This window comes from Borostomias antarcticus, assembly GCF_949987555.1.
Source record: "Borostomias antarcticus genome assembly, chromosome: 2".
NCBI lineage: Eukaryota > Metazoa > Chordata > Actinopteri > Stomiiformes > Stomiidae > Borostomias > Borostomias antarcticus.
In genome coordinates, this window is record NC_140235.1 from 19,131,719 (window position 1) to 19,153,243 (window position 21,525).

General features: G+C 46.2%; 1 protein-coding gene across 1 annotated transcript in view; it reads right to left on the minus strand.

Annotated features, from left to right (window-relative positions):
* The window catches only part of plxdc2b (plexin domain containing 2b), a gene marked incomplete at both ends in the record, with an annotated part of 149,987 nt that extends 128,991 nt beyond the window's left edge, over positions 1-20,996 (minus strand). The window contains one exon of the mRNA XM_084453578.1: positions 20,894-20,996. Coding sequence (XP_084309704.1) covers positions 20,894-20,996 — 103 coding nt within the window. The remainder of the gene's footprint in view (positions 1-20,893) is intronic.
* Positions 20,997-21,525: the final 529 nt, after the last annotated feature.

Genomic DNA, 21,525 nt, shown 5'->3' on the forward strand with positions numbered 1-21,525 from the left:
GCCTGGTGCTGCGGTGCACCAGTGTTTCCCAGCGAGTGCACTGAGTGCAGTGACAAGCCAACCGGTTGATCTCAGGTAGTACTAGCACAGTATGTGACCCAATAAAAACCTTTCAGCTGATGTAATTTGCAACAAGTGCACAGTAAACATGTTGTCCCCCACCCATGATGCCTGTTGCTTTGTCGCAATGCTGGAATTATTTGAGTTTTGATTTTTGACTAACCTAAAAGAATCCTAACATGTAAAACGAGGATTAAACAAGCTGGGAAGATTTAACATTATCTAAACTTGGGTGGATTTCAAAAGTACAAGTCCCTGAGTAGAATAGATCCTTGAGGGGTTCTATTGAGTACCACCAGATGTGAGCTCTATCTACCTCATGTGTGTGATGACAAGATGGCTGGTCAAACAAGCCAATACATGCACACACATACAGTACACACATACTGTACACCATGGGTCTCCAACACGTCGCTCGCGAGCTACTGGTAGCTCAACAGCTGCTTTTGAGTAGCTCGCAAAAAGATTATGTAAAACAAAAAGCACAACAGATAAATTCACACTGGAAACCTTTTCTCATTTCAATCCAACTAAAATAGCCTACTATACTGATCTCCCACCCCCTCCTATAAAAAAAACGTCAATACACATACTGTATTAATACATCAGTCAAATTGCTTCTGTCTGTCAGTGTCAACAAATTGTCGCGTGAGTTGGATGTGTAAACAGTTAGCCGTGTAGGCTAGCTAACGTTGCAGTACCTCAGGAGTAACTGGGCTAAAACAAGGACTTTGGTGGATTTACATGTACGATGAATAACGAAAGGGGCCCCACCACGAAAAAGCAGAAAACATACTATTTCCATGAGGAATGGGAAAGCGAGTTTTTTTTCACAAATGTGAAGGACAAGTGTGTGTGCCTCATCTGTGGTAGCAGTGTTTCAGTCGGTAAAAGATGCAACGTTGAGCGTCATTATACCCAAGTGCATGGCAACTTTCCTGCCGGTAGCAGGCTACGAACTGAAAAGGTGAAAGAGCTGAAATCAACACTGAAAACACAGCAATCTCTATTCACCAAACTGGCGAAGAAGGCCACCGCGGCAACGGAGGCATCGTTTAAAGTGGCGCACATCCTAACAAAACACAAGAAGACGTTCACCGATGGCGGGATGGTGAAGGAAGCAATGACTGCGGTGGCCGAAACGTTATTTGGGGAACATAAAAGACTGAAATTATGTCTGCTATTGCTGATGTACAGCTTGGTGCTGATACGGTGGCAAGGAGAGTCTCTGCCCTTTCTCTGCACACACACGCACACATACACATACACACACAACAAAGTAGAGTCCTATATTTTTGTGTACAAAGCAAACATATTGCAATGGGAAAAATGAACTGTGGCTAGCACCCCTAGTTGTGGGCTCTGGTACTTCTCATAGGACGAACAGATGAGCTCTGTTTTACGTAATAGCCTCCCCTTCCGACTTCATCGGGTAGGGGGGCCAATGAGCCAAACATGCATGATGTCTCTCAAAATACCATAAAACCTCCATTTTGACATATCAGGTCAATCTACAATTATATCCAGTAGCCTGTGACTGGTCAGAAGCAACCGCGCCCGCTTGTCCAATAAGACATGTCACTCTAGGGACAGAAAGGCGATGACAGACAAACACACAGACAGGGGACATATTATCACCGTCAATCAACCTGCAATCCATTTTAGCGCGGGCACCTAGCAGGGCGGCCGAGGTGTCGCGGTGCCGAGGCCCCTCCATTACCTGCCTGTCAGCGTGACTCAGTGTGCTCTCGTATCACTGAATGTGATGCCTGTCAGGTCCGGGATGGGGTCTGTTGTTGCAAATCTGCCAGGGGTCACGAACACCAGGGCTGGGGCTGGCGTCAACCAGCCTGCTGGCCTGTGATTTAAAACCTTTTTGTGATACTGTAAAATACAGCCAGTCAGAGTAAGCACTGGGGATAGTGGTCACAGCAACCCCCTTGACACTGCAGTTAAATGATCGGTTCATAAAAGATAGCCAGTCACAGATGACAGCGGATGGCTCGCCCTCCGAGCCTCCGCCATTCACAGGAAGTCGATCAAGGAAAACTTGACTTACCTCATCTGAAATGTTTCCTGTGCCAAGGACTATAATAAAGTGACCTTATAAGCCATGTTAATGCCCCACTTAAACATGCAGCCTCTATTCACAATGTTTAATGAGGCTGCTGTTTGAAAAAGTGAGATCATAAAAAATGCAAGGGCTGAATGTTGCAGGTTACCTCACCAGGCGAACAAGAGTCAGCAGACATTAGCTGAGGTTTCTAAGTGAATACTGAAAACAAATCCAGATATAAGCCACGTGACTGCCCTTTCTCCCTCAGACTGTGGTGAAAATATGATTCTTTATGGGCTTCATTGCCTGCACTGAAAGCCCATTATACTTCCTCTGCAGTTCCAAGAGACACTAACTGTGGGCAACAAAGCTTTACATAACAGCCAGCAGGTTGGGCTTGTCAACCGTGGACAGACACGTTCAAACTGGACCCTAAATATGACCAATGAACAATATTCTAATCCCAAATCATTTTAATCAATTCATTTGTTCTGTAATTTTACTGTCAGGTCAGTGTATTTGACTTACAGTAATGCATTTCAGTCTACAGTTAAAGGCCGAGTAACAACAGATGGAAATTAGCCTGGTGGCTATATCTGGCATGTTTACATTTGATTTTTAACGTTCATAATGGCTGAGGTGAGAAAACTGAAGCGAAACATAACGGAGGAAGCCATAAAAAGAAAAGGACAATCTGATAACTTTACGACAGTATGACAGTGCACTTACAGCCTGTGGGGGCACAGTTCCGAGAAAACCGGAGAAAACGCTATGCATTGCTTTAAAACAAGAAAGAAAATGTGTTTGACCAATGGGCTGTTCTCTGATGTCCTGTCTAGTATATAAATAATGTGTTTGACCATAGGTCAGTATTTGTCTAATGCCCTGTCTCTTCAGTAATCTGTGTACCTACTGGTCAGTATTTTCCTGACACCTTGTCTGTTCAGTAATGTATTTGCTCACTGGTCAGATGTCTGATTCCCTGTCTCTTCAGTAATCTGTTTCCCCACTGGTCTGCAGCAGGCCTGCTCCGGTGCACTTGTGTGTGTTTGTTGTCCCTGAGGTGGCCAGGCAGGGTGAGAAGTGTTCCCAGGGGGGAGAGGTGTCAGGGAGCCGGACCGCTGCGTGTTTTATTATCCTGGGGGACGGGTCAGCAGTAGACAAACCCGCAGACGGAGGCGGGGGGGGGGGTTAGTTCATGGAAATCTCCGGAACGCTTGCAGAGTCACGCACAGCGGTGTGTCAAACACGAACACAGTGAATAATATCCACAGATTAAAAAAAAAAAAGGGCGGAGCCAGCTGAGGTGGTGCACCTGTTCTTTTTTTACCCCCCACCTGCGCTGCATACTTCTCCGCGTCGACGGCAGCGTTTCAACAACGATGCCTTGCTGAGGAGGGGAAGGCTGGCTTTTAGTGAAGGAGAAGAAGGCTTTATTTGTCACATGCCACACGCATGCAATGGGCGACATGATACACACACACACACACACACACACACACTAGGCTGTCGCCGATGAAATGTTCTCTGCTCTCCGTCATCCTTCCCCCAAGGGCAGCCAGGAGCAGACAAGTGAGCCGTGCCCCGGGGCCAATCCAAGCGCTCCCTGTCCGTCTTTGCCAGGGACAGCATTAGCGATCTGCTCTTATGCATGTTTTTCATGATTGGTTTCTTTTGGGAGGAAACCCTTGCGTATACGGGGATAACATGCAAACTCGGCACAGAAAGGCCCAGAGACCTTGCTGTGAGGCAAGTACAGTATTATCTACTGCACCATCGTGCCACACGTGAGTGATTTTGGGATTCAGTGTCTTGCACAAGGACACCTCAGCCCAATGCCGGGAGCTGGGATCGAACCGGGGACCATGCGATCCCCAGCCGGCCACGCTACCTCCCGAGCTACCACCCGCCCCCTGTTTGGTTGTACGTAGGTTTAACTGAGGTTGACGTCAGCGCTCCGTCGAATCCTGCGGGCCTCCAGACGGTCGCACTAACCGGTCGCAGTGGCATGACGACACCCGGTAAAGGGCTGGCTGTGTGACAAGCGTGCCATCGATCTAGTCTGCTTCTCTCTCCGGTGCGGAGCTACATTGATTTCTGCTGGACAGTGTGAGTGTGGCTGTCAGAGGGGGATGGACGGGCCCGTCTGCTGGACTCAGATCAGCTAAGAGGAGGCGTAATGAGCCTCCCACATCCTCCCCTCAACTCCTTCTTCTCTCTCCGAGACCAACTGGTCACTGGTCTAGCGTCACTGGTCAGCAGGGAAGAAAGGGGAAGAGAAAGAGAGACAGAAGGAGAGACAGAGACCTGGAGGAGGAGAACGGACATGCCAGTTCCAGTATGCCTTGATGCTGCTCACATCACATCCAAGACGGGCCAAGAATGGATGTTCAGAGAGAGAGAGAGAGAGAGAGAGAGAGAGAAAGAGAGGTAGAGAGAGAGAGAGGGGGGGAGAGGTAGAGAGAGATAGAGAGAGAGAGAGAGAGAGAGAGAGAGAGAGAGAGAAAGAGAAAGAGAAAGAGAGAGAAAGAGAGGTAGAGAGAGAGGTAGAGAGAGAGAGAGAGAGAGGGAGAGAGAGGTAGAGAGAGAGAAAGGTAGAGAGAGAGAGAGGTAGAAAGAGAGAGAGGTAGAGAGAGAGGTAGAGAGAGAGAGAGAGGGAGAAAGAGAGAGAGGGCCTGGACCTGCAGCCCCTGTCCTCAGCGGTGTGGGGTTCTCCTCCTCCAGCCTTCCAGCTCATTAAAAACAAACATCGGCCTCTCCTTTTGCACGAAACAGCAGGGGCAGTCGGTCATTAGGCCTCGCCGTCTAATCCCATGCTACACAGGAAGGAACGCTCCCTCTGGAAACCGTGGAAACGGAACTGCTGAATCTCATTCCGACAGAGGAGAGTAAAGAAATGGAGTCGTACACAGACCGCTACGCACGGCAGAAAAGAGAGGGACTGTGGGCAGCAGATGTGAGAGTCCAGGGTTGAGGTGTAGTTTCACGTTGGTTTCTATGTGAAAGTGACCGTTCTCTCGGCGTGTCCGGGGGCGTCAGAGGTTCTCCCGAGGGCCCATCCATTTCTGAGGCATGTGAGATGAAGAGATGGGACTCACAGAGAGTTGGGAAGGAACTAGTCCATCCGAACATCTGAGCATCCTGCTCATTTGGGTGGTTGGGACTCCCATCTCCCTGTGGCCACATAGATGGGGGCAGTGATCAACTCCTTCGAGTTTAAATAAAGGTTATTGAACTCCACAAGCTCCTTTCTCACTGAGGATTTTCGATAGGAGAAACCATCGGCAGATTGTATCAACACTCTCGTGAAGTCTCCTTAGGCTTCTCTTCACCTTTAACCTCATCATCTTCACACCACCTGTCTCCTCCCTATGCATCTTTAACCATGACTCCAATAAAAATAACTCACTTCACTTGTTCTATGCAGTGTCAGTACTTGGCAGCTGCAGAAGTGTTGCTGTGAAGTGTTTGTGATCTCTTACGCACACACACACACACACACACACTCACACACACACACACACACACACACACACACACACACACACACACACACACACATTGTGACGACTCGCAGTTAGCATGTTTTGCCTGCCTAGCACCCCTCCTCTCATTATAATGTGCACACACACACACACACACACACACACACACACACAAAATGCCAACTGAGAGAGTGGGACCTTCTTAATAAGCCACATGTGTGTTCATCCATTTAGTTTGTGAATCATAATTAGTTGTGGCTGGATGTTTCTGTACAGTGTCTTATTAATGGCGATCCGCAAGGTCATTGTGGAAACTGCTCCCATCGGCCTCCTCTCCGCATGCAGCCCCACACCTGTGCCTGTCGTCAATATCGGAAAAAATGTACTACATTTATTCTCAAGACAAATGTGTATTTTGCTCAACACTTCGCTAGGCCTGCATGGCAAATAAATTCCAACACTCAGCCAGCCCTGGAGAGGGGAGGCTTGATGTCTGACAGCTTCCAATAGAGGCGTCTCTCCAAGCCTGCCAACAGGCAAAACAAAAAGAGAAATTGATAGGCTGACACATCTCAGATCAACCCATCCAGCGCACTACTCCTTATGTATGGCATCACAAACATGATGAGAGCGGAGGGCTAGTAGTGGTGATGATGCCCACTGCACTGGTGCCATGGACACTTCACCCGGCTGAGGCCCAAGTGAAGAGAGGAGAAGGCCACGGGATAAATCGATACCCCACACCTCCCAACCACCCATCACCCCACACCCATCACCCCACACCTCCCAACCACCCATCAACCCACACACTCCCATCCACCCACACATGCATCACCCCAGGGCTTCCATCACCCACCCCCATAACCCCATGCTTCCTTCCCTTCCACCCACACGCTCATCACTCCACCCCTCCCATCCATCCATCTCTAATTAAAATGCCAACATTAATTTATCAGGGATCCAATTACTGTCATCTAGAGTACAGTAGAGTAGACAAAAGCTTGTTGATGAGAGCCAATTTAGTTATTGTGATTAGATTAGTGTAATTCACACCTTTTAAGAACCTCCCTCTCACATGAACAGCAGAGGAACTGAGCACTTCATCAAATTCAAGTCCTACAGCACGACAGAAGAAGCTGTTGTCTGTGGAGGTCTGAGTTGTTCTGTTCAGTTGTCTAAAGTGGATGACCTGCACACCACATGCACCCACACAACTTGAACCTGGCATATTGGGTTAGAACCATGGTGTATTACTTATGGTATTCACATTTCTAAGTACACAAGTGCAGTGCCCGTTCTCTATGTATATTATGATTCAACTACGTATATTCGAAAACAGGCCTACATCAGAAAAGCATACATACTGTACATATTTGGCCATGTATGTGTTTTGTGAAGGGTTACATTTAACCCATACCCGACTTTATCAACAACTCCAGAGCAAATGACCAACATCACTGCAGCAGCTTTTGATTGTAGCCTGTTTTGTCATTTCAGCACTATCCAGGGGCACTTGACTCGTGAGGTACGTCCATACTCCTCATTGATCTCTTGAAACATTAAGGGTCTGTCTTCGGTGGGGGAAAGGAGGGCACAAAATGAGGATGAAGTCTATCATTTTTTTGAAACCCTGAAATCATGATACATCAATGTTAGCTAAGGTTAGCATTAGCGTGTTAGCCTAGCGATGCACCATAAGGCACTTGTCCAGTATTTACTCAGATATCACAAAGGTCCCCCATGGAAAACGTTAGCTGTTTTCATAGTGTTGTAGCCAAGACTCTTGTGAAGATCTGGACATACTGTTTATGCTTGGGTAACGTAGCGTATTAGCTGTGTTAATTTAGTTTACGTTAGTGGCAAATGGCGTAAAGGAAACAAAGCCGTCTTGTAGATGACTGTACATGGAAACTAAAAAAAACACATACAGAATGACATTCACACATGTCGTTTTGCCCTAATGTGAGATACAGTTTGTCTTTCTACTTCAAAAACTCACTGGGGATTTTTTTTTGTTAAATGAGGGAGGTCACGTGGCAGTTTTGCTTCCAAAGCAACAGGAAAAGATTCATAGGACAGGCATGCTGTAGAGTTAGCCTACATTGAGTGAAATCTACAGGTGTTGTTATACTGTAGTTTCATATGACTGGAAGACTTGATATATATGAGGAATATCCAGACTTGACTTCAATCAATCAATCAATCAAAGCTTTATTTGTATAGCGCATTTCATACCCAGAGGCAACACAATGTGCTTTACAGAGAACAAGGGAGGTGGGCATACGACCCACTCTCTACATATTCCAGAGGGAAGCAAAAAAAACAATAATCACCTGGGGGCCAGATAAGTGAGCTGTAAAAATTCTTCCCTAACCCCTCTCAACAAGGCGATCGAGCAAGCTCCAGGAGTATGTTTGTCTACCCGCTAAGAACATTTATAAAGCCATACATTACATTAAATGACATTTCAGAGTAAGAGAGGCTAAAAAGCATCATAGGAGAGAGAACATTCTACGGACATGCTACGACATCCACAGCAGACACGGGGGTATCTATCGGACTCTGGGAGGTCTGCTGGTGACAGTGGGGCATCCACTGGACCTGGTTAGAAGAGAGGAGGGAGAGAGAGAGGCACTAGGGAGAGGGAAGGCAGAACAGGGTTAGTAGCACATAGAGCCATACAGACCACACAGATATTGAAACAGGCAACTTGGGGCAAGCTCCTGGAATATATTTGTCTAATGGCTAAGAACATTTAAAGAACAATAAATTACATTGAATTAAATTTTCAGAGCAAGAAAGGCTAAGAGCATCAGGTCCAGGCCTAAGCCGGATGTGGACTGATGTGTGTCCGTTAGCGGCAAATGGCGTAAAGGAAACAAAGCCGTCTTGTAGATGACTGTACATGGAAACTAAAAAAAACACATACAGAATGACATTCACACATGTTGTTTTGCCCTAATGTGAGATACAGTTTGTCTTTCTACTTCAAAAACTCACTGGGGATTTTTTTTTTGTTAAATGAGGGAGGTCACGTGGCAGTTTTGCTTCCAAAGCAACAGTAAAAGATGCATAGGACAGGCATGCTGTAGAGTTAGCCTACATTGAGTGAAATCTACAGGTGTTGTTATACTGTAGTTTCATATGACTGGAAGACTTGATATATATAAGGAATATCCAGACTTGACTTAAACTGAATGAACCCAACATTTACTGAAGACACTTGTATATCGCATTAAATGCACTCCGAGCTAAACCGGACCAAGCCCACCCATCTGCCTCCACATCGGTAACTTTATCACATCAGTATCAGTGCGTGGCAGTATATATTACAGGTACGACATTATGTTAAAATTAGCCAAAATGTACATTTTCTCTGAACTTCACAGTCGACGCTGCACTTCCTTGGGTCCTGAGCAATTACACCTGCCGCATATCAGCTTCATACAGTGCCGGGTGCTGGAGATAATTGTGATACAGCAGACACAGATTATTCTTTCCTTTACAGTATAATTCTTTTATAGACTTTTCTGGTTATTCTGACCCACAATCCTGTGCGCAGCGGAAATGACGTCACATGTGCAAGTCGCGCCAGAGGCATTATGATGAGTCCCAGCTGTGGACGAATGTCGCAGGCACAATCTGATATTGTCGTGTTTGACTCATTCCTGGAGCATCATAAAAATGTTGTTCCAGGACCATCACTGCAATGGACCAATCACGTTGTTGTGATGTCATAGCTAGAAATTCCCCTCCAAAAAAGCGGGAAGAGAAAGTTGGAGAAAGCACTTGCCAGTGGCAACTAACTCAAAGGTAATTATTAGTATTTTTAATTTTATTATAATGTGATTGTCTGAGATTGAGTACATTTGTGTTACAGAAAGGCCCAGTGGAATCTAGCTGGTGGAAATCTACAAAACAGCTAACCTTAGCAGCAAGAGTGCCCTTCAGCGCTGAAATGTTAACTGTTAGCTACAGATGTTTTAAATGTCTTCTTGTTATATATAAACAAAAACAAATGTTTGACCGTGGCTTTTGTGAGACATTTTTTATGTTTTTCCAAATCGGTTTTGTGTCGAAAGGATAGCTACAGTAGCTAGTTAATGTTAGCCTAGCTAGATGGCCAACTTGCAGATGTTTTCTGTAGCAAGCTACTTAAGCACATTAGTGATGTATTTGCCATTAATTTAAATGCAGAATGTCTTGCTTTGTGACATTATGGATTATATCAATTACATATACTGTAGACACATGTACTTTCATGTGTTTGTCCTGGATCAGCATATACAGTAGTAAGCAGATGGGCCAATTAATGGTTGCCCTGGGCCATCATAAAAATGTTTGTCCTGGGTTATCATGTAGATGTTTGCCCTGGGTTATCATGTAGATGTTTGTCCTGGGTCATCATGTAGATGTTTGCCCTGGGCCATCCTATAGATGTTTGCCCTGGGTTATCATATAGATGTTTGCCCTGGGTCATCATATAGATGTTTGTCCTGGGTCATCATACATGTTGGTCCTGGGTCATCATATAGATGTTTGTCCTGGGCCATCATATTCATGTTTGTCCTGGACAGTGGTTTTGGCCAGGAGTTAAGTGTCATTTTTTCTATATATGATAAAAACACATAAGTGAATTGAGTAAATAAATAAACACTTATTCAATGTATGTTTCTTTTTTATTTCAGAAATGGAAGAAATAATAATAAGAACAGTTCTGAAAGATGAATAAAAGAGCAGTTTGTCATACTTTTTGAAGATGTCTTTCTAGAGTTAAAAAGGTTTAACAGAGATTACTTCTAATCCTACTATTAAACCAATTTGTAATATACTATGTATACAGTACAACACATGTATTTATTCAATTATTATTACTATACATATTATTGGTATTGTTATTGTTATTATGTCAATGTGTGCATCACACCTTCAGAAAGTATGTGTTGTGAGCTCTTGATGACCCTCCCAAAATGTTTGTTGTCACATGACTGGACATTGGGAATACGTTGGGAAAAGTCTATAAAAGTCATATGAACAGCCACACAAACACACAAATTATTATTATTATTATTATTATTATTATTGTTGTTGTTGTTATTGTTATTAAAAATAACATTAATAGCAATGAAATGGCCATTTCAACATACCTGGCACTTCAAATGTATCATGGCATCGATTACCTAAAAAAAATAATATAGTTAGCACACACACACAACTGATGTGATTTGGTATGCATCACTGTTGAAGGTAAAGGCTACCTCATCAGTTATATATTCCTGCTCAAAAAGGGATTTCAAACTCGACAGGCTAATCGAGTGTGGCCCCACTGTTCCAACAAGGTCATCTGTGAAGAAGAGTATGCTGTACTCAGTATGCAGTCAGTATTTTTCATTTTGCAGTTATAACCACAGGCAATGGCTAACTAACACTGGGTGAATGGACATTTACCGGACATTTTGGAAGCAACTGGTGCCATCTGGAAAAAATATACAAACACATACAATTTAGTATCCTACACTTCTTTTTGATAAGGGGCTGCAATACAGAATTTATATCAGCCGAGGACAAATACGCTGTCCCAGAACAAACATCTAGCATATAGCAGATTAACATATATACCCAGGATAAACATGTATGATGACCCAGGACAAACATGTACAGTATGATGACCCAGGACAAACATCTATATGATAACCCAGGGCAAACATCTATAGGATGGCCCAGGGCAAACATCTATAGGATGGCCCAGGGCAAACATCTACATGATAACCCAGGGCAAACATTTTTATGATGGCCCAGGGCAACCATTAATTGGCCCATCTGCTTACCATTTGTATATGCTGATCCAGGACAAACACATGAAAGTACATTTTTCTACAGTATATGTAATTGATATAATCCATAATGTCACAAAGCAAGACATTCTGCATTTAAATTAATGGCAAATACATCACTAATGTGCTTATGTAGCTTGCTACAGAAAACATCTGCAAGTTGGCCATCTAGCTAGGCTAACATTAACTAGCTACTGTAGCTATCTTTTCGACACAAAACCGATTTGGAAAAACATAAAAAATGTCTCACAAAAGCCACGGTCAAACATTTGTTATTGTTTATATGTAACAAGAAGACATTTAAAACATCTGTAGCTAACAGTTAACATTTCAGCGCTGAAGGGCACTCTTGCTTAGTTGCTAAGGTTAGCTGTTTTGTAGATTTCCACCAGCTAGATTCCACTGGGCCTTTCTGTGACACAAATGTACTCAATCTCAGACAATCACATTATAATAAAATAATAAAAAATACTAATAATTACCTTTGAGTTAGTTGCCACTGGCAAGCGCTTTCTCCAACTTTCTCTTCCCGCTTTTTTGGGGGGGAATTTCTAGCTATGACATCACAACAACATGATTGGATTATTGCAGTGATGGTCCTGGAACAACATTTTTATGATGCTCCAGGAATGAGTCCAACGGGACAATATCAGATTGACGCACAGCACGTGGTCAAATTTCAAGGTGCAATATTATGACATGGTAGTATGTCCCAATTGGATGCGTACTGCGTGCAAAGTATGTACTTTCTAGGGGCAGCTGTAGTACTGCTGTAGCAGTAGTTTTTACTGGTAGTAAAAAGTAGAAGTATGCGCTTTGGATACAGCCAAGAACACTGTCTGATCTGCACAAGGCATTCATAGAAAGTAGCCTAGTTCACGTCACAAAGGCATATTTGTTACTTTTTTCAAAGATTTCTGCATAATGATACTATATTCAAAAGAGGCTTTGAACACTCCTGCTCCAGTTTCCAGTTTTCAACAGCTGCACAACCAAATCCACTAAAAATATCAAATACCTGCGATCAGCCTGATTAGAGGGGTTGTTCAAGGTTTTCCCTGTATTCAGGCCAGACAATTCATTATGCAACCTCTCTCACTCTCTGAGATCAACCAAAATCTTTGATCTATTATGTACTCTAAACAAAAGTGCTGAATAATTTGAATTATTTACCACTAGATGAAGACTGTTGTTATTGTTGCTGTTGTTGTTGTTGTTGTTGTTCACCCCTGAATGTCAGAAATACTGTGAACTGGCAGACTTGTGGCAGGACATTCCACTGGATTTACACAAACCTCAGCGGGGCTCGGGTTACCTGGGCAGAGTGGCCAAGGCTAGCACACACACACAAGCACGCACGCACACACTCATGCACACACGCACACCCACACACACACACACACACACACACACACACACACACACACACACACACACACACACACACACACACACACACACATCATAGGCAAACACACTTTGAATTGGATTGAAACCTTTTTTTATTCAGGGCAGACAATAGCAAGCTCTCCTTTTCAATGCCACCCTGATTACAATAAAAACACATAAAATAGGAACATTACATACACACACACAGAGACATACGGTACACACACATACACACACATCATAGATAAACATGTAACATACACACACACACACGCGCACAGCTACTATTTACAAGTTGTAATTTGTAGCAAACCACAAATCCTGAAAGCTTCTCTCTGAGAGAGGTAAGCATGAACGCTTGGCAGCAACCACACATACTTTGCCAGAAACTCCTATTGATTCCCATCTCTGCCAGACCGGAATAATTACAGCAATCAGCCTTCCTCTTGCTATCACCAGTCACCTAAGCTGAGAAACCACAGCCACTGTTAAAAACACTCAGATCTAAGAGTGATTCCGGTCGAAGACACTGTTCAGAGTGAGAGGGATTCCATTGTGAAACACGTACCCTTTGTTACTGCGGGTGGACAAGCCCAGCCCTCCACAGAGTCAGAACCTGTGGTGGCAGAAGGCTAGAGTCCTCATGCCAACCCTCCACAGAGTCAGAACCTGTGGTGGCAGAAGGGTAGAGTCCTCATGCCAACCCTCCACAGAGTCAGAACCTGTGGTGGCAGAAGGGTAGAGTCCTCATGCCAAGCCGTTCCAGTCAGGTCAGCTGACCTACAGGAAGACAACAGCCAGCGGTGCTGAGAGCTAGCCAACTCTGCAACAGAGATGTAGCTATCTGAGCCGTGAGGAGGATTCATCGGCCATTCAGAGAGGAGAGAAGCCTATTAACTCAAGCGAGGGACAGTGCCCTCCGCTCGCACCACACAACACCCCCCCCCCCCACCCCCCCCTCCATCTGTCGCCTGGCCAGCCAACCAATACATTTGAGCTAATGGTATATTTAGCCGTCCAAAGAAATAAATTGAACACAATTCATCGTTTGGGGTACCCATCTGTATGAATACTTGATGACAAAAGGCAGAGTGACCACAAACCAGAACATGAATGAGGACGCCAAACCTCAGTTCACGACCCATAGAGATAGACCATAGGGAAGGCTCTTTCTATTTGTGGGAAATTATAAATCTGCTTACTGATCAAATAAAATAAAATAAAAAACAGCTGTCATTATACCATCAGTAAGCCTTGAACAATTCTCCAAATGTGTAACCAAAAATATACATGTGGTGGATGCCCAAAACATTTTAACCAGTTAGAGTCATGAGGAGCTGCACTGCGCTGGGATTGCCATTTTTGGTTGTCAGGATGAATTTGGTAGAGATGGAGAGAGAGAGAGAGAGAGGTACTGATGGGGGTATAGCAACTTTCCACAGAGAGGCAGGGAAACAAAGGCTGTACTGTTGGACTCAGAGAGACTCAGAGAGAGACAAACCCATGGATGTGTGCTGGCTGTGACTTGGTTTGGCAGTTAAAACATTTTTTTTTTTAACAGACACTAATATCACTGAATACAACATTAATAGTGGACTAATGGTGACCTGCGAGACTGTGAGTATTATCCAGAACCGCTGGAAGCAAGCCCTCCTAAACCAGTCCTATTGTTACTGGCAGCCTTGCAGCTTTCATTCCACATCAGAATGAAAGAAAACAAATGTGAGAAGACATGAATTATTGATGCACATAACTGTGGGTTTGATAATAAAACAGAACAGGCTGCTGGTAAGATTGGGGTTGCATCGGGCTCCGTCTGTGAGGTTGAATGGTTGAACATGAACACACACACACACACACACCTAAAGAAACACTTCTCCCTCTTCACCCTCTCGCTCTCTGGCTCTATTGCAACCCCCCCCCCCTCTCCCCTCCACACACACAGGCTCCACAGGCATGTAGCAACATGTTGTTGGTGAGTGAATCAGACCGTCTTGAGACAAAGGCTCTCTCAGCTCCCACAGTGGTGGGTGTCTGAAGCCTGCCGGTGAGCTGGGCTCCCCCCGGCCCTCCTTCCTGTCCTCAGCATGCCTGGGCAGCCTGAAAAGCCCCCAAGAGCCCCCTCCAGACACACACACACACACACACACACACACACACACACACACACACACACACACACACACACACACACACACACTTACTGCACAGGAACTGCTTCCCTCCCTTTAGGGTCCTTCTGTTTCATTCCATCCGTGTTTCACTTCATTATCTCACCGAGATGCACTAATCTCACCCAGTAGGACCACCGTTACAGAACACGCAACTGACACACACACACACACACACACACACACACACGTACACAGCCAGGGGCAAAGAGACCGGAGAGCAGAGACCAGAGGCAGCTATAAAACCCAGCAGTTGTGAACCTGTGATTATCTCTACGATCTGCCTGGCCTAGTTAAAGACTCTGGGCTCGTACCACTGTGAGGAAGGGCAGGATGGCCCGACACCAAAGATCCAGTCTGACTCTCAACCTCAGCTCCGTGAGGCCTGGCTCAAATGAGCCCTGGCGTTTGCGTTGATCTTACCGGGACCTCGAACAGTTCATGTTCCCCGTGACAGTGACTTTGCCGCATGACTGTAGTGACTTTTATACAGGGTCCTCATGTAGTGACCTTTATATAGGGGTCATCGTGTCTCATAGTGACTTTTATATAGAGTCTTCATGTAGTGACTTTTATATAGGGTTCTCATATAGTGACTTTTATATAGGGTCCTCATGTAGTGACTTGTAGGTCCTCATGACTGTGGGGAGGGCTGAAAAGGTCCTGTGTGGCTCAGTTGGTTAAACATGACACTTGCAACAAGAAGGCGTTTTCTTTCTTCTAGAGTCATATTCAAGTCATTGGAGATCTCTGTAGTGTTGGTTGTACAGTTTTTGTTGACAGTTATTTCCTGACAGGAAGTAAGGGGGTGGTGGTGGGGGTGGAAGAGCACTTTTCCGAAACCCTGTTTTCTCTTTTATCATCTCCCACTCGCCCTCGCAGGCAGTAGGGATGAGAAAACCCTCCCATGATCTCAAAAACACATTCACCTTTCTCATACTGGATATCCATTTTGTCTGCTGTTGCCAGCTGCAGAGACGACAGGACAACAGATCTTGTCCTACTTGTGGATCAGCCTCCGGTCTGGCCACTGATCTGAGATCAGAAGGCCCTCCCCACTGGGCTGAGTGGAGCAGTGGAGGAGTGTTTTCTCATGCACAAAAAACGATGATACCCTTCACCCCCCACAATCCCCAGAACTACCACTGCAGTCGGCTAAGCCCATTCAGATGCACGTTCCTCCATAAAAAAGTCACCCCCAGTCAACACAAACCTCTTAGAGCGGCCTAATAAACACAAACCCAGATTTAAGTGCTTCTATTAATCTAATAAGCAGAACACGAAAAGACCTGGCACCACCTGCTGTGAGTGATTACTGCAGTCCCCTTCAGAGCCCGGTGGGGACCGAGGCCAAGTGACCGGGCTGGAACACAAGCTGGGGACGGAGGTGAAAGGACTTGAGACTCCAGATGAAAGACAATGGCGGCCTGAATAAAAGGCAGCTTAACTGGGCCGGGTTTCATTAACTAGTGGCCTCTCCTCTTTGTCTCTGAGCCCTATTGAGCCCTCTATGCTGACCCCATGCCCCATCCACACACACACACACACACACACACACACACACACACACACACACACACACACACACACACACACGCAGTCCATGGGTCCTCTTCAGAGTGGGGGGGTGGACTAAAGTAAGAGCCTGGTGCTACTGTGTGGAGACCTCCTCCCCCCCCATCTCCGCCCTGTGTGGTATGAGGGGTGGGGGACTGTCACCCCCATACGGGGCTGGACAATGACTCCCGCGGACCACCACTGCCCCCCCCCCCACCACCAACCTCCTCACACCAACCCCGCCCCTGTCCTCCATTCACAGCTGCTTCTTTCACCGGCTCATTCAGACAGCCAATAAAGGGAGCCGCTCATTCTGTCCACTCTAGAATGTGCAGTGTCAGAGGAAGAGAGAGACAGAGGGAGGGAGGGAGGAAGGAGGGAGGGGGGGGGACTGGGATTCCAAGAAGGCTTATGGCCTGACCGTACGCACCTCCTCTCTCTGACTCTAGCGAACTCCGTCCCCTTCCGCGGAGAACAGCGGACGGGCCTCTTTGTGGGAACCTGCCTGGTCACGGTGGATCACTGGGCCCAGCCAGGGAGACAGCACACCGTCTGAGTCATGAAGGTCAAAAGCTCGGGCTCTCTGAAGGCCGAGCCTAACGAGCTGTGTGTCTGTGAGCGCAGTGGTGGAGACAGAGACAGAGACAGAGAGAGAGAGAGAGAGAGAGAGAGAGACAGAGAGAGGTCCACCTCTATTTGTGACCTGGACTTCACATCCACACAGATGGAGATATCATTCTCGCTCCAGACATGCATCCGTGCATATTGAGTGCATGGACGCGCCACAGACAGAGGCGGGGGGGGGGGGGGTGGTACTGGCGAGCTAGCCAGATGCGCGGAGGAGGATCGGGGTGACTGGAGACACCGATGGAGAGCTGCGTCTGTGGAGGACTTAGAGAGGGGCCATGGCAGAGCTATTACCCCCGGCTATCAGCGTCTGTCCTAACTCCCCCACCATCCCAACTGAGAACCGCTTCGGCTCAGAACAGCAGTGCACTGCACAGAGTAGCACGCTCCCCTCAATCCCCCCGACGCGGAAAGAGCTCTCTACAACTGCAACAGGATTCCACACAGCAAACCGCACTCCGAGCACATTAACAGCCTTCCAGGCAGCCATTTAAAGCAGACCGCATCACCATACAGAGCGAAGCTCGAGTCGACCACATGCTGATCTCTCTCTGTCTCTCTCTCTCTCTCTCTCTGTGAAACAATTAGAGTGAAAAATGAGTCTCCCTCCATGTTGTCTTCTCCCTGTATGCGAGCGTCCCGCAAGCTACGGTATCAGCCTGTGATGTCACAGGGACAGGGCGAGAATGGAAACGTTTAGAACCTGCGTGCCGAGATCCCTGGATGTTCTGTAATACTGTCCAGATGTAGAGCACAGCTCATATAACTGATAACTAGGACGGGAAGCATACATGTGTGTGTGTGTGTGTGTGTGTGTGTGTGTGTGTGTGTGTGTGTGTGTGTGTGTGTGTGTGTGTGTGTGTGTGTGAGAGTGCACGGTGTGTATGCACATCTATGTATGTGTGTGTGTGTGTGTGTGTGTGTGTGTGTGTGTGTGTGTGTGTGTGTGTGTGTGAGTGCGTGCGTTATTATATAGGATTGCACATCTGGCTGTTATCCAGTGACTCTCCAGCCGGAGAGTGTCAGTGTGTGTGAGTGCTCCACCGTACCAGACCATCTCAGAAGGCCTGGCAGAGTGGAGGACCTGGCCTCTAGGCTGTTAATAACGTCAAGGAAGGGAAGGAGAGAGAGACGCTCCATACACTGGGAAAAAAAAAGAAAAGAAAAGAAAAGACCCATGACCAGGGAAGCACTGCACTCAACAGAAAAAAAATCTATAAATAACGTCCTACATTCTGAACACCGGAGAGAGAGAGAGAGAGAGAGAGAGAGAGAGAGAGAGAGAGACAGACAGAGAGAGAGAGAGAGAGAGAGAGAGACAGAGACAGAGAGAGACAGAGAGACAGAGAGACAGAGAGAGAGAGAGAGAGAGAGAGACAGAGAGAGAGAGAAAGAGAGAGAGAGAGAGAGAGACAGACAGACAGAGAGAGAGAGAGAGAGAGAGAGAGACAGAGAGAGAGAGAGAGAGAGAGACAGAGAGAGAGAGAGAGAGAGAGACAGAGAGAGAGAGAGAGAGAGAGAGAGAGAGAGAGCGGTCCACCTCTATTTGTGACCTGGACTTCACATCCACACAGATGGAGATGTCATTCTCGCTTGAAACATTTTAGGGGCCGACAGATACCCCGTGTCCTTTTGCATATGCATGAAGCTGAGGTCGGAGAAATTCAAGAGACAAAATGGTGGCGGTTGGAATCAGAGGACGCCTGAGGGAATTTCAACCTTATTTCGCAGCCTACTCAAACTCTAATCAAACAAAGGGTTCTCAGACTGGCCTGAGAAACCAAACTCACATAATCGTAAGCACAGCGGTCAGCCTGGCTGGCCAGGGTCATTCAAACCTATTCAGAACCCAAACACTAGGTCCTGTAGAACCCAAAATACTAGGTTTCTGTACAATCACGTGAGCTCTTGGTTGTTTTGCATGCACTGATGTCAGGTGATCCACTGCTTGCCAGGAGGAGATGAATTGGGTCCATAAACAGAGACAAAGTACCTGTCAATATCACAGTAAAGATAACATTATGGGTGTGTGTCTGTGTGTGTGCAGAATTATTCTCTCTCTCTCTCTCCCTCACACTCACACACACACACACACACACACACACATACACTCACGGGCAGCTTTATTTTAGTGTTACTGTCAGGGGGAAGGTACATTTCTTTAACCACTATCTGATGAAATTTCCCCGCCAGTGATAAATACAGCATGAAGCTGTTTCACAAACAGGCTGCCCTCTCTGGAGGGGGTGTGGGCCTCCTAGAACCCTGAAAACAACATGGCGTCGCTCACTGCAGTCCAGGAAGCGGGGGGGCGGTATGGCGCCATCGAGGCATACCGCCGCTGTGAACAGGCCTGGTCTGATATATAAACATGCCAACTCATCTCTCTCTCTCCCACACTCGGTCTCTCTTCTTCTTTCTCTCCCCTTGTCTCTCTTAAGTGGAGATTATTGATTACAAAGTCTTTGATTGATGATCAAGGGTCTGGAGAGACAACTCCCAGCTGGCACAGACCTTTCTAAGTCAACACAGACAGGAGACAGAGATGGTAAATGGTAAATATAGAGATAAAAGCAACTCTCCCTTACCTGCACCTTATCTCCCCCCCCCCACCCCCCCCCCCCTCCCTCCCTGCACAGTGCCACGTAGGGCTGGTCAGAAATCAGACAAGAGCAGGACCTGGTTGGACCTGGTAGACCGCACACGCAGTGTGAGGGGCAATCAGTCCCACCCAGGCTGTTTCTCTACTGCCAGAACCAGACAGCTTCTTGCTCGTTGTCATCATTGAGATGCTCCTTTCATTCAAGAGGGAAGATTGCTGTGGGTTTGTGAGATGAATTGATTCCAACATCACACAGCAACACCTGACAGCCACTTATTTTCAGAAAATCATTAATTTAATTATTGATAACCCTTTGACAACGGGTCTGAACCTGATTCACAAAGAATGAAAGGAACAATTGATTTGTGAATAAAAAAAATAAGATGTTCTTCAAGTTAATATATATATATGTTTAACTATGTTTTCTGGATCAATTCAAAATGAAGTTTCCGAGACAGCCTATAGTACATAAAGCCGAATCGATCACTGGAGTGAAAATATGAGAGAACAATAGCATCCAGCAACAGGGGAGACAAGAGCTTCATGTATTCATATCGTGCGCGCGCGATACGCTCACACAAACAGGCACGCACGCATACGGGCACACAGGCACACAGATACACACACAAACACACGCACACACGCGCGCGCACACACATTCGCATCCTGAGCCTACCTCCCCGTAAATATTACACACAAATATCGTTGTTAGGCCTACACAAAGACACAATGTGGGATTCTTTAGAAGCATATGTATTGAGTGCACCTGATGCGGTTCATTGGGACAACAACGCAACGCTCTAAATCCTTAATTATAATACGAAAATGAAATCCCGTTGAGCAAACCAGAAACACTCAGCAACGGGGAAATAGGTGAATAATTCAACCACCAGCCTACACGTGAACTCACCTCAACAGTAATGTTGTTATGTGAGTTATATGGGCTATAGAGACTGGGTTACTTGGGACATGGAGGTGTCAAACGAAACAAAGCAAATCTTGGTTCAGTGGACAAGGATGAGTGACTGACTATTCACTTGTTCACTCTTTTTCTCCACTGAATGGATCTAAATAGAGAATGAGTTTTAACAAATAAATGTTTGGGATCTTACCGCTTCTTGTAATTTCCCCTTGGGTGAATAGAAACGCATTTCCAAGACAGTGCAAAACTAAAACAACTCCAACAATAAGGTCGAATGTCTTCACACCCGCCATATCCGAGCTCCACAGCGTATTGTAATGTTCCGCTTTTTTGTATGGAGATTTATTTTTTCATAGACCAAAATCGGTTCCGTAACTCTCCGTGGTGCTCCTCTCCTGAAGCCCCTCTGCGCAGAGAGACCTGTCTGGCGGCGAGCGCGAGGTGCTTCTGTGAATGTGCGTGCGTGTGAAAGGTATGCGAGACTGCGCGTAAACGCTCGTCCGAACAGGTCCCCCCCGTCCCCAAACCAAAAACAGCAACACGCGGTTCAAAATATTGGTGTCACGCTGCGCGGCTCACACGGAGCTCATTCCGACGGCCCGATACGGGAAACAAGGAGGAGGCGCGCCAAGAGTCGCTGCGCTCTGGGAGTGGAAGGTGCCTGGTCTCCTCTCCCCCTCGATCGTCACCAATAGTATTGCAAGGCTCACAGTGAGTGGGTGAAAAAATAAGGCTAACCAAGCGGCAGACACGCACGCACACGCATACGCACGCACGCACACACACACAGACACACACACACACACACACACACAGACACGC